The sequence below is a fragment of the Eurypyga helias genome, unplaced genomic scaffold, assembly GCF_000690775.1.
Source record: "Eurypyga helias isolate BGI_N326 unplaced genomic scaffold, ASM69077v1 scaffold3135, whole genome shotgun sequence".
NCBI lineage: Eukaryota > Metazoa > Chordata > Aves > Eurypygiformes > Eurypygidae > Eurypyga > Eurypyga helias.
The window spans coordinates 29,479-41,579 of NW_010251873.1; the positions used below are offsets into that span (position 1 = coordinate 29,479).

Below are 12,101 nucleotides of genomic sequence, written 5' to 3' on the forward strand. Positions count from 1 at the left end.
AATGCAAGTCAGATAACCAGCATGAATGATCTATAAAGCAAAAGAGGAATATTACAGAACATTCTAATACCATTTAATATTTCTCTATCCCTTCAGCACAGATAAAATGCAACAACCCAAAGAGCTTTGTGCTATTGTCTGACAGCCCAGTAAAGATTTTGGCTGAACAACAAGAAGAACATAAAAAGAAAAAATCAGCAAAACCAGGAAGATGACCAAAGCACATGAAGTACATCATAATCAGAAACAGGAAAACAGCTGTATTGGTTTGGGGTGGGGTTTTTTTTGGTTGCACAGGATTTTATTCTGTTTTCTCATGTATGATTGAACGGCATTATAAGATTCAGTGGGATTAACCAGGATTCCTGTAGGGAGGATAGAAAAATCATCTAAAGCTGACATGCTTACAAGACTCACTATAAGAATCTTACCATGTATTTCTAGATCACTGGCTATTAGAGAACAAGGGAGAAAGAAAACACAATTCTGAAAGCATCTCCAAAGAAAGTTTTATTGTGGTTGGAGCAAACACTAAGGAGAACTGGTTTCAATTCCCGGTTTTTCAGTTTATTCACTGTCATATAATTTTTGGGTGCCTTAGTTAGCTTGTTATTAAAGCTTAGGAAAGTTTGTCTACATGTGGGAACAGAACAACATTCTTCAACAGTCTTACTATTGTTTATTATAACTGTTTTTACTAGAACAGCAAACACAGGACTGTATAAACGTCTGCCTTGGGCCAGCTATCTTAATTCACTGCCAGGGTGAATTAAGACAGTCAAGATCAAGGCATTTTCATCCATACAACAAACTTCCACACATGGAATTATTCAATGATGTTATTTGAAAATCATTTTTCTTTATAGCAAATTAGCTTACAAGTGCAAGCAAGCCTTCCCCTTACAGGGAATTTGTGGGACTGTTTTCATTACTGTTCATAAAGCGCTTTCAGATTCCAAGATAACATAGCTTAAAGATGACTGAAAAGCTTTTTTTACTGACCCCCTGAGAAACAGACAGGAGGCTGCTTTGTGTGTGTGTAAACCACACTGTTTTTTTGGTGGGATATTGTGAATGAGGGAAGGGAGTGAATCCTTAGCTCAGAAAATCCATGTGAAGCTAACCTAAAATTAGAGGATCTGCTGTTTAGCCTCCACACTCAATTTTTCTCTACTGAATCTGGAATAGTCCAGATATTATGATAAATGTGATGTATACAAAAAAGGAGGTTTCAATATGACAGTAAGGCAAAAGATAATTATGCTAATGCATGTTACTACTGCAAAATAGAGTGAAGTATAGGATAACATAGGGTCTAAACTAGATCCTAGTAAATGAACACTGAAGAGATACTGAGAAAGCTTAAGAAATCAGAGAGACAAATGATAAAATAACAAATAATGTTCTATGCACCAGTCTCTCCTAAAGTGGATACAAACCCATTTTCTTGTCTCAGGGTAGGCAGCCATGTCACCGCACACAAAGCCAGCCAGTTGCTAATGTGAATATATCATTTAACTGCCATGAAACTCTAAGTGGAACTTGGAAAAAGAAATGGGAGTCAAAAGTGCTTCCTTTTCATGAATGATTTCATTATCTAAACTTATTTTTCATTCCAGGTAGGAACAGAACTCAAAATATCTCTAAAGTTCTCCTAAAATATCTCTTAAGTTCTCCTCAAATACAGTAGCCGTCACTTCTAATCTATATAAGGAGACAGTCCTTGAACTATTGGCTCTTCCTGTAAAAACACAGGCTTAAAGGTCTATTAAAAGGTCAGGTATTTCAGCTGTCCATCAGCCCATAAAATAGACAGCTGGAGAGGTTCCAACTGAAAGCCAGTCTTGTAAACAGGAGTTCCACTGGGGACTTAAAACAAACCCATATTGGCAAAACTCTTGCCATTTCAATAGTTCAACAAAATAAACAAAAGTTTCAGCAGAATTTTTATAGCAAGCTTTTAGCACCTTTAAAATCTCATTAGATGCTCAAAGTTTGGTCAAGGCTAATCATCACAGCCAGAAAATACCTAAAGGCACTAAAATATTATCTACAGACACAACGTGCCATTGCTTTCCCGAGCAGTAGCTGTTCTTTTCTGTCTCTTTCTCTCTTACTATAGCCTGCAGTTCCTCTCAGGAAAACAGATTTCCCATTTTCTGTCTGCCATGAAGATTATGAAGATTTTAGTAGCAGCAACAGTCTCTACTTCAAGTCAGAGCAAGTCAGGGCTGTCAGACTCCTCCCAACACCTCATATCTTGGAGAGACACTATAAGACTGACATATCCCGTAGTGAAGGAACATTGAGCTTTGAATTTATTAACCTTGGTAATTCCCCTTCCAAGACCTCCCTAGTAGCACAGAGTAGAAAAAAAGTAAACTGGAGGCCCCCCAAAGCTGTCATTTCCGCTCTACTTCTAACCTTCGGAGGAATTAGGGTTATCAGTGTTCACTGGAGCTTTAGTGTGTCATTTCCTGTTTGTTCACCCAAGGTGACCCCAGACTTGCACTTTCCATGAGGTTGCTCGCAGGCTGAGCTATCAGGAGATGTTAGCTCAGAAAACTACATGGGTTGTAGAAGGCTCTTGAGAGGGAATGAGCTGAGATCTACCCTCAAGCAGCTGTTGCCATCCACCCTCTTCCAGTTTCTGCAGACCAGGGACTTCTCACTAACATAGGTCATAGTCCCTTGAAAGATCTACTGGCCCTAGCCACCTCATCCCATCTGAAGAAGCCATCAACGCTCATGAGGAAAATGAAGTGAAAAAACTCTACCAATCTACCATCCACTACTAGTAAGAAATATCTTTCAGTCGCAGGACATTTGTTCATGACAGCAATGGGAAAGGTGAAGAAGCCAATGCACCAGGTCATAAGGCAATGGTTTTTCTGGAGAAGGGGACAGGTTTTTTATTGTCTGTGGTGGTCCTATGATGAGATGATGCACTGGCTGGTAAAAATGACAGCGGAAACACTCCTTAACAAATAACATGGGTCAAGAACTGAAGGTTTCTCCATAAGTGACTTCTCCAAAGACAACTAAGTATGTTGGTGAGAGACCAAGGAAACCATTACTGTTCTGTACCTGCCCTTTCTGTACCTCAGGGATCCCATTCAGGGCCACGTCATCTTTCTCGATGGACCCACATTAACATTTCACACGATTAAAGTTGGGCTTTAATGTTTAATGTTTCTCATTTACGAGGGCCTGGCCAAATAAATAATTTTTTATGGAAAAAACCAATTGGGTGGAATTATCCATCTGGATACCTGAAAGGAAACATCTCATGAAACACCCAAGCAACCCTTCTGTGGAGACACTGCACCATTCTTTGGGAGAGGATGTCCAAGCAGACAGCAGTATCCACAGGGGAGAAAAAGCCTGAACTACAATTCCCACAAGGTTCAGTAGGAACTCACTTAAACACAAAAGCAAAATTTACCTGTACACTTGTGAAGAGAATCTCCATACCCTGGGATCCAAGAAAAGTCTCCCTGCCCAGCTGGATGTTGGTTACATGCTTTAGGCAGACCAGGAGACCCCTACGAATATAAATGTAGTTGTTGGAGACATCATTGTGATGCCAGTCTTGATAGAGTCTCAGCAATCCACCCAGGTAGCCTCTGTTCACTGCCCGTTGGCTGTTAGACTCTGAAAATGAAAAGGTTAAATTAAACTCCTTCCACTACTCACACTGTTTGATAATTTAGGATGTTATTTGCTAAGCATGAGCTAGACTCTTGGAATTGTACATTAAAAAAATGAAGCAGTCTCTCTCCTAAGTGGAAATTGTTGCTCCAGAACCCTCCAGGTGAACAAAACCATGGGTGGGGAAAGGGCAGAGACCATATCTTCTTTCAAGTGTTAATAAACTTAATTCCAATTGCAGCACCATAAGATCTCCTGAAACTAAGAAGCTCCTGATGAGTGAGAAAAACTAAAGAACAGTAAGATTAGTCGACAGCAGGTCATGCAATCTTCATAGTGCTGTACTTCAGCCCTGAGAGAACACCTTGCTGAGATGAACAAATCCAGAAACCTTATAGCTGTACAATCCTGTCACACCAGGCAAAATCCTGTTTAACTCTTAAACATATTCCCACACATAACAGCATAACCAAAGCCATGAATCAGAGTATTCTGGAAACCCGCATTATTTAAAAATTAACAAAATGCTAACATGAGCAACAACAGTTTAGGCTTCCTTTCTGTTGCTTTCTGGCTCAGATTTTAAAGGTCACATTCAGGTAATATTTAAAGACTTTTGTTGCATGGGCAAAAATAAGTGTCTTGGTTTTTTAAATAAGCTTTATAAAAATATAAAAGGAAAGCTGCAGTGTTCCCTTAAGCACATAACTCCAGGATATCAGACTAAAAGGAAGAGATTATAAAACTTTAATAAAATACAAATTCTGCCAAGTATTCTAAAGCACATCCCTTCGCCCACAATATTCTCTGCCCTACCCCACAGGACAAACATGAAGCCGTACCAGACTCTAGGCTCCCTCCCTTCAAGCCAACCCTGCCTAAACATATTTTCCTGACTCGTCCTGACATTCCTCGCTGTGACACACATTAGAAGCTGTCAGGAACTCAGTAATCAACTGAGGGGCCAGGTAGCATACATAAGCCTGGAGCTCAGCTCACTGAATACCAATCAGCATTTGTAGCTCACAACAGATGGCTCTTGGTATGGGTTCTCCAGAGCTAGTAGGCTCCAATTCATTTCCAGTTCATTAAACAAAGTACCAGAGCCTCTCACACCTGGAACGTTGAAGTCATTGGTGGGGATTTACAGAGCAGGAGAAGCAGCTAGAGGTTAACACAGAGAACTGAGATGTTGCATGAAGAAAATCAGTAACGAGGGAAGAGAGTAAGAAAGAAGTAGTTATTATGCAGGAAACCTCAATCCTAGTGACGAAGTAGATAGAGGTATCAGAAAGGGGAGGGAAGTTGCCTAAAGTCATCACAGTCTGCTCTCTGCGGTACATTAGCCAACTCCCACCTGGAGAAGGGATTGGAGGGTAGTTCTCCTACCTGGTCTTATCATACAATTTTCTCTACCATTGGCACCACAGGGCAGGCAACAAAAAGCACCCCAAACCTGTTTGCCAACTCATTTTAACCCTGCTTTGCATCTTTACACACACCACACTCCCCACACCCCCTCCACTGACTTGCTTCTGCACTGACACGCTGGCCTCACAGCTGTTCCACTCCTGAACGGCTCTGCCCAGTCTCCTACACCTCAGCCTGCAGTCCTCTAGCACTTTACCTTCTTGTTGTTAACCATCTCACACTAACTCTGCTTGTACATCTTGTATTTCAGGCCTCGGTGGCTGTCAGCAGGTAGAAGGTCATCCTTCTTTGACCTTCACTACATTTCTTTTTTCTACTTGACTTCCTGCAAGAAAACTTTAATTGCTTGAGAATCCCTTATCAATCCCAATGATTTTATTCATGATTTCCTGTTAATCCTCAACCAGCTGTCATGTTTACTAACCTGCAGGATGACTAACCCCTTAAATCAGTCAATCTTCCTTGAAGAATTACTCAGGAAGCTCTGTAAAAGTCAATAAGTATATAAAACATGACAAGAAGAAGAGTCAGAGCGTAAGGTAGGGACAATTTGGATCAGACTCAGAGCTTCCCTGAATGTTCAGAGGCAGATGAAATTGGACTAGATCTAGGGATTTATAGCCCTTAGAATTCAGTGCTTGAAGTCTAAGCTTTCTGTGTCAGTGTCAATAGGACAAGGGAAATATTGGAAAGCACCTTGGGTAGAGCTTACTGGCAAATTTATTTTTTTTTTTAAAAATCCCATAAAAAGCATTAGTGATGTTTTCCTCACGTTTTACAAAACAGACTTCCACAGCTGGATCCCTGGTCTATAGGAACCCAGACACGCAACTGTCCCATGCCTCAGTTTTATCACTGGATGAAAAGCATGGAGGAAGCTGAGCAAAATAACTTCACTGTGTTTCGCCTCATGTTTTCTGTAGTACTTATCACCTTTAAGATCAAAACAGTTGCTTTGAAAAGTGAAGCTGAGACAGTCTGTTCTCCAAGGAGGAGACAGAAGAGGCAGGACTATAGTTTCCTCAGGACTTTGATCAGAAGCAGTGAGAATTACTTGCTGAAAGTGCAAAAAAATACATTCATTCTGTTTCTCCTGTCTGATTTTATTGATTCTACTCTGCTCTCCTATATTGTCAGTGTTTTTCTTATTTTTTTCTTCCATTTTTTCAGATGTATAGCCAATAAAGTAGTGAATAATGAAGGAGGAAGTATGCCAAAATCTCCAGAAGGCAGAATGGAAAAAGGAGACCTCCCCACCTGTCTGTGTCTGTTGGTCTCTCCATCTAGGGATGCGCCTGCTTGGGTATCTATCTATATTTTGGCACAAATGCAGATAGCAGAAATGAATCATACAGGTACAAGCAGCACTGCACAGATTTGTAGGCAGCAAGAACCCTCCCCTCCTGGGGTGAGTATGCATGATCTGTATGGTAAGTGGTAAAATGTCCTATACCTTTTGACCCTTTTGTTGCTATTCTTTCCTTAGTCCCTTTCATTCTCCCTAGATATGTGGAAATGGAAGTTCTCCTTCCCTGTAGCTTTCAGAAGTGTCCAGGGATGGTGCTTCCTATTTTGATTCATGCTTGGTCAGTCTTCCTAATCTTATTCTGGCATCAGACAGGGGAGCACTGTCTTTATCACCTTCCCAAAACCTGTCACTGGCATACTATGTTCTTTGCAAAAGTTTAAATTCTGCCTGTTGAGGCTGGGATGGGAAAAAGGGAAATGCTCAATACCTTCTTATTTTCCCATACTTCTAGAACTGACCCTCCTCTTCTGGCTTCCAGGGCAGCATTACTAACCAGTGAAAGTTCAAACACCGCAGCACAGAATATCTGGCCTGAATAATCTGTGCAGTTAGCCAGAAACATTTGACTTGGAGCACAGCCAAAGTACATAAGCATCAAATGGTTAAAGATGCTTCTAAATTAGCAAGGGCCTCACATTACAAAGAAATCCCCAGTTTTAACAGAATGCCAATTTTGTTTTGAGGGACAAGGACAGACTCCAAAGCCAGGGTTCAGTCTAGCAGATAAAAGTCTCATGACCAACAGTGTTTCCATGGACATTTCTGAATCCCTCCTCACATTCCAGTCCCCTTTGAAGTGCTTGCCAGGCATGCAGGGACCACTGGAAAACATGTAGCATATTTAATCTCAAAACTGAATTACAGTCAACCTGAAATATGATGAGCAATGCACTGCTTACCAGGCAGAACAAAGATATTTATCTTTCTGTCTATCTGCTTAAATCTCTGTTGATGACACTCAGCTGATTCATTATGCCAAGAACATACATTGCTACAGTTTGGAGAGAAGAATACTCTGCTAAATTAACCCTATGGACTCTAAAGGAGTGAAAGGACTAAGAAAATCTCCAACTTTCCCACTCTGCTCTAGTGACTGCCTCTTGGAAATAAAAGATGCAAGATATCGCCTGAAGCAAGAAGAAAACAGCTATTTTATTCAGTCAGTGAGAGGCCATTTTTGCTACCGTTAAGCACAAGGGTTCCCTATAGAAACAAAATTAATTGTTCCAATTGAGAAACTTACTCACCCATCAAGTGCTGGAATGAATTCAGACCCAATGGGCTCTATAGTTCCAGCAAGAGCCTACTTTTAGCTCAACTCTTGTTGGAAGCCAGACACTACTGTAATCAGGCCCTGTAAACTTCAGTCTAGGCATTTATTTAAGCATTTAGGATAGACAATACTAGCACAAAGGTGGAGAATACAGGCAGGATTTGCTAGCAGCTACAAGTGCCATGTTTTGCTCCTAGACCAAGATTCAGCCACAAGCCTAGCTTCAGTACAACAGCTCATTCTTTCTACTCCAAAATATTTGGTTTAGTCCCAGGTGTTGGCCAATGCTACCTGTTATGATGACATGGTGATTCTTCCCCAATTTGCCTTTGTTACATTATTCATACGTAAAAGTTAAGAAAGAGCAAATCAACCCACTCCAAAACCTTTGAACTAACCCCAGAAGGAAGCAGATGTTCAAAAACATTTCCTTTTTCTTCATTTTTCAGTTTCACAGCATCTTCTGGTTGTAACTCAAAGACAGAAATCCACACACACACACAGAAAAAGACATTTGCAAAAGATTTCCAACTTGATTTTTCTGACCAAAGTGGTGTGAAACGAGTTCAAATAAGGATGCTAGAATTTGGAAGACTTCCTCAAATTCAGCTGCTGAATTTTCTGAAGCTAGATATCACTGGAGGCCCAAACACTGTCCATGCCAAGACAAAGGCAGTAAACAATCACTATTAAGGATGTCAGAGAATAATGCAGCTCTTCAACATTGGTTCCATTATACCCACACCCTGAGGAGTGGTGTGGGAAAGCACAGGAAACAAACAGTGGGAAGCTGCCAGGCCCCAGAAGATGAAACCAATCTTCTCGGGGGCACTGTGTTCCTTTCAGTTTGGGATATGTCTATGAATGAAGAGCAGCCTTGGAAAGGGAATACAAAGGACATTCAAAAACATTTGGGTGCCTCCCAAGTGGCTCTTCTTGAAGAGAAACTTAAAAAATATAGAATCAAGACTATTTACATTCTGAAATTCAGGAAGAAAGGACAGACAGAATTTGTTTTAAATCATTATGAAAGGACCTATTTGCAAAATTCAATTCTGATCACAATACCTTACAGGTTGGGATGATAGATTTGGGGCCAGACTGATAATGAAGTTTGAATCCAGATGTGGGTAATGGGTGCCTTTCAAAATATTAGGCAAATCACAAACATTGCGCTGTTGGCTACAGGAACTGACATAGTTTAACCATAAGGCTATTCTGACACAAGTTCAAAAACCTGCATCAGTAGGTCTGTTAAAAGTATTATGAATTCAGACATAGAGGGTGCAGGCCTTTCAGAAGCCATAATCTGCTTATGCACTAGAACATCACTTTCTGTTCCTCGCAGTGTTACTTGCCCCTCCTTGATGCCAGCAAAAAGGGAAAAGAATGACACTGATTATTTTATCCTGCCAGCCACAAGGCATAATCCTTATCCTTTGATTAAAAAACCAGCAGGTGAAAGGTTAAATAAAGGTTAGTTGACGGAAGATGAGGAAGAAAGAGCAGGAAATGAGAGATGAAAAGCTAGAGGGAAAAAGGGAAGGCAAGAGAATAAAGAAGGCAAAAAGAAGAAGGAAAAGATATAGAAAGAGAGGGGAAAGGTCATTGGCAATAGCTGCTGTTAGCACAGAGAATTGTCTTGATTAAATAAGCATGATCAGGGGGTCACCACAACCTGTCTTTTTAAATTGCTCATTACAATTTTACTAGGCAAGCATTGCAACAAGGGCCCTGCCCATTCCCCTAGCCCTTTCCTTCAATATCCGCTGAGTGAATGCCTCTGAGATCAGCTCTAACTAATTTCCTTAAAGACATGCAAGCTTCTAATTCTGGGAAGTACAGATAGTCAGGAATAACAAATACAACCAAAATTAGATTAAAATAACCTGCTGATAAACAAATTACTCACCGAAAATAAATATTGGATTAAGCACCGGTGGGAGTGAGGATCTCTATAATAACATCGCCATCGTGTGGCTTGAGGTTTGGGCATCACACTGCCTTCAGCCTGCAAACCCCTAGATATTCACTTGTCTGCACTCGATATGTCAGGTAGCCAGTTTTCTTCCACTCCCACAAAACCAGGAATATTTCGCCTTTTTCATCTTGAGGGGAGGGTGAGTTCACTGAAAGCAATAGAGCCCATGGCCAAGAGCAACATGGAGAGCAGCCCTCACCTTCCATTGCTGCTCAAACAGATTCCAGCTGGGGTATGCCCCCTCCACACCAGGGCCTGTTGCAGGCAAAGGAGGGTCTAGTGGTGAACTCTCAGGCCTGAAGACAGAAACGGAGGAAGATATGAAGACAAATGGACAAAGAACAAAGCTGAAAGAGGATGGTGTACCCTGGGACAGAGAGGAGAGAGTCTGGAAAGGATGCTGAGCTTCATCCCACCTCAATTCATCTACAGCTATCTAACCCCTCATCCCCACCCAGGGATGTAGTAAGCATCTAGAAATTGAAGGAAGGATGGACAGGTGTAACCCTGGAAAGCTTGTAACATCCAGGAGAAGAGTAAGAATCCCCTGATGCTCTCATGGCACTTCAGCACCTTTATAGATATTTATCAAGCAAAAAATTCAGCCTGTATGATAAAGTAGTTCAGTCAGAGGGAGTTAACAGCATGGTGGAGAGGACAGCTTAAAAAAACCCAAACAGCAAGGCAATGGAGGACAGATTGCTACAGGTTGTTTGCTGCGTGCCCATGGGCATGGCAGGTGGAGAACAGCAATGGGGAGAGTAGCATGGAAGGATTGGTGAGGTACCCTGCGGTGCTTAGAAAAAGGTAAGAAGTCAGGAGTGAGAAACTGGCTGTGGTCAGACGAGAAACATCTCTTGTATCAGCAATCTGAGTTTCCACTGGTAGAAGGACACAGCACTGTCTTCTGAAGGGACCTAACAAGAATTGGGCTTGTTCAGCCTGGAGAAGAGGAGGCTCCGAGGAGACCTCATTGCAGCTTTCCAGTATCTGAAGGGGGCCTACAAGGGTGCTGGGAGAGGACTTTTTGCTAGCGCCTGTAGTGATAGGACAAGGGGTAATGGGTATAAATTGAAATCCGGGAGGTTTAGATTAGATATTAGGAAGAAATTCTTCCCAGAGAGGGTGGTGAGGCACTGGAACAGGTTGCCCAGAGAAGCTGTGCATGCCCCATCCCTGGATGTCTTCAAGGCCAGACTGGCTATGGCTTTGAGCAACCTGGTCTAGTGGAAGGTGTCCCTGCCCATGGCAGGGGGGTTGGAACTAACTGATCTTTAAGGTCCTTTCCAACCCTAACCATTCTATCATTCTAACTATTCCTCCATTATTCACCACCTCTGTGACGGTCACCGATTTCCGCTGCGTACAGGGAACCAGCCAACCAAGGTCACTCCTGAACTGGGTTTTCAAGCACTTCTCCCCCATTGTGGATGAAGCACAAGTTAGTCATGTTCCATCACTTATTTCTTTGTCCAATCTTACACCTTCCCCTCTGAAACACAACAGCGACAAACTATCAGGTACAGCTGGAGCAGTGATTTTTGTTTTTTGCATTGATGCCTTCTTTCCTGGCAGATCTTGCTTCCTGACGTTAGGCACCTGCTAAGTGGGCGTTTAGCACCAGCCTCTGCTCGGCAAGAGAGGCCGAACAGTTTCCAGCCAGCCCCTGGCCCTGCAGGTGGACAGTCTCGGGAAGAGTTTAAGGAAGCCTGAGGAGCTGAGGATGGGCGTTTGTAAACCCATCGGGGAGACACACCGCCATCTGCCTGCTCCCTTGAAAACTACCGCGCGTTTCCTGCCGCGGCTCGCTTCCGCAAGCTGGCGCGACGCTTTCCCTCCATAGCCGTATCCCTGGTGATGGCTTCGGGCTGGAGCGCTGAAGGACAGGGCCACGGGTAGACCCTCAAGAACGGGCGTGTTCTTACCTTCCTGGTGTACAGCTTTCACTCCCAGCAAAACTGAATCTCACCACCGTTTCCCAGGAATTTCTATGAAGTGGGTTACTCCAAGACTCCAGCACCACTCTCTACCATCAGCCCAGCAATCCAATACTGTAGCACATTCCAGGACTCCTTTCTCCCATTTAGTTCATATCCCATCTGAAACATGCTGAAGGGCATCTGGGGGCTTTGCTGTGGACAATTATCAAGTGCTACAGCATTCAGTGGATTTGATTTTTAACTAAGAACCCCTGCGTCATCTAAAAGCACTAAGGTCATGGGCATAAATAAGTTAACTGTGACAAACAAAGCTGTCCTGATGAAAAAGAATTCAGCTCTTTTCCAGCCATGGTGAATTTATCTCTGGAAAAAACAGAGCTGTTTTTCACGTCTCTTAAGCCACAGCTCCCAAAAGGCACAGCTTGCTCATTTGTATGCAGCTACCAGAGCACAGTCTACTCCAGAAGCCTGGAGCTTCTCATGTCCTGAGCCACAGGACAAGGAGAAAACTAAAAG

The 12,101-nt window shown here is 42.4% G+C and overlaps 1 protein-coding gene across 1 annotated transcript in view; it reads right to left on the minus strand.

Annotated features, from left to right (window-relative positions):
- Positions 1 to 11,070, minus strand: part of LOC104510013 (cytosolic carboxypeptidase 4-like) — a gene marked incomplete at its 3' end in the record, with an annotated part of 36,023 nt that extends 24,953 nt beyond the window's left edge. The window contains exons 1-3 of the mRNA XM_010152143.1: positions 10,943 to 11,070; positions 9,845 to 9,941; positions 3,446 to 3,652 (exon numbers count right to left, since the gene is read on the minus strand). Of these exons, the coding sequence (XP_010150445.1) occupies positions 3,446 to 3,652; positions 9,845 to 9,941; positions 10,943 to 11,070 (432 nt within the window). The remainder of the gene's footprint in view (positions 1 to 3,445; positions 3,653 to 9,844; positions 9,942 to 10,942) is intronic.
- Between the last annotated feature and the right edge of the window lie 1,031 nt (positions 11,071 to 12,101).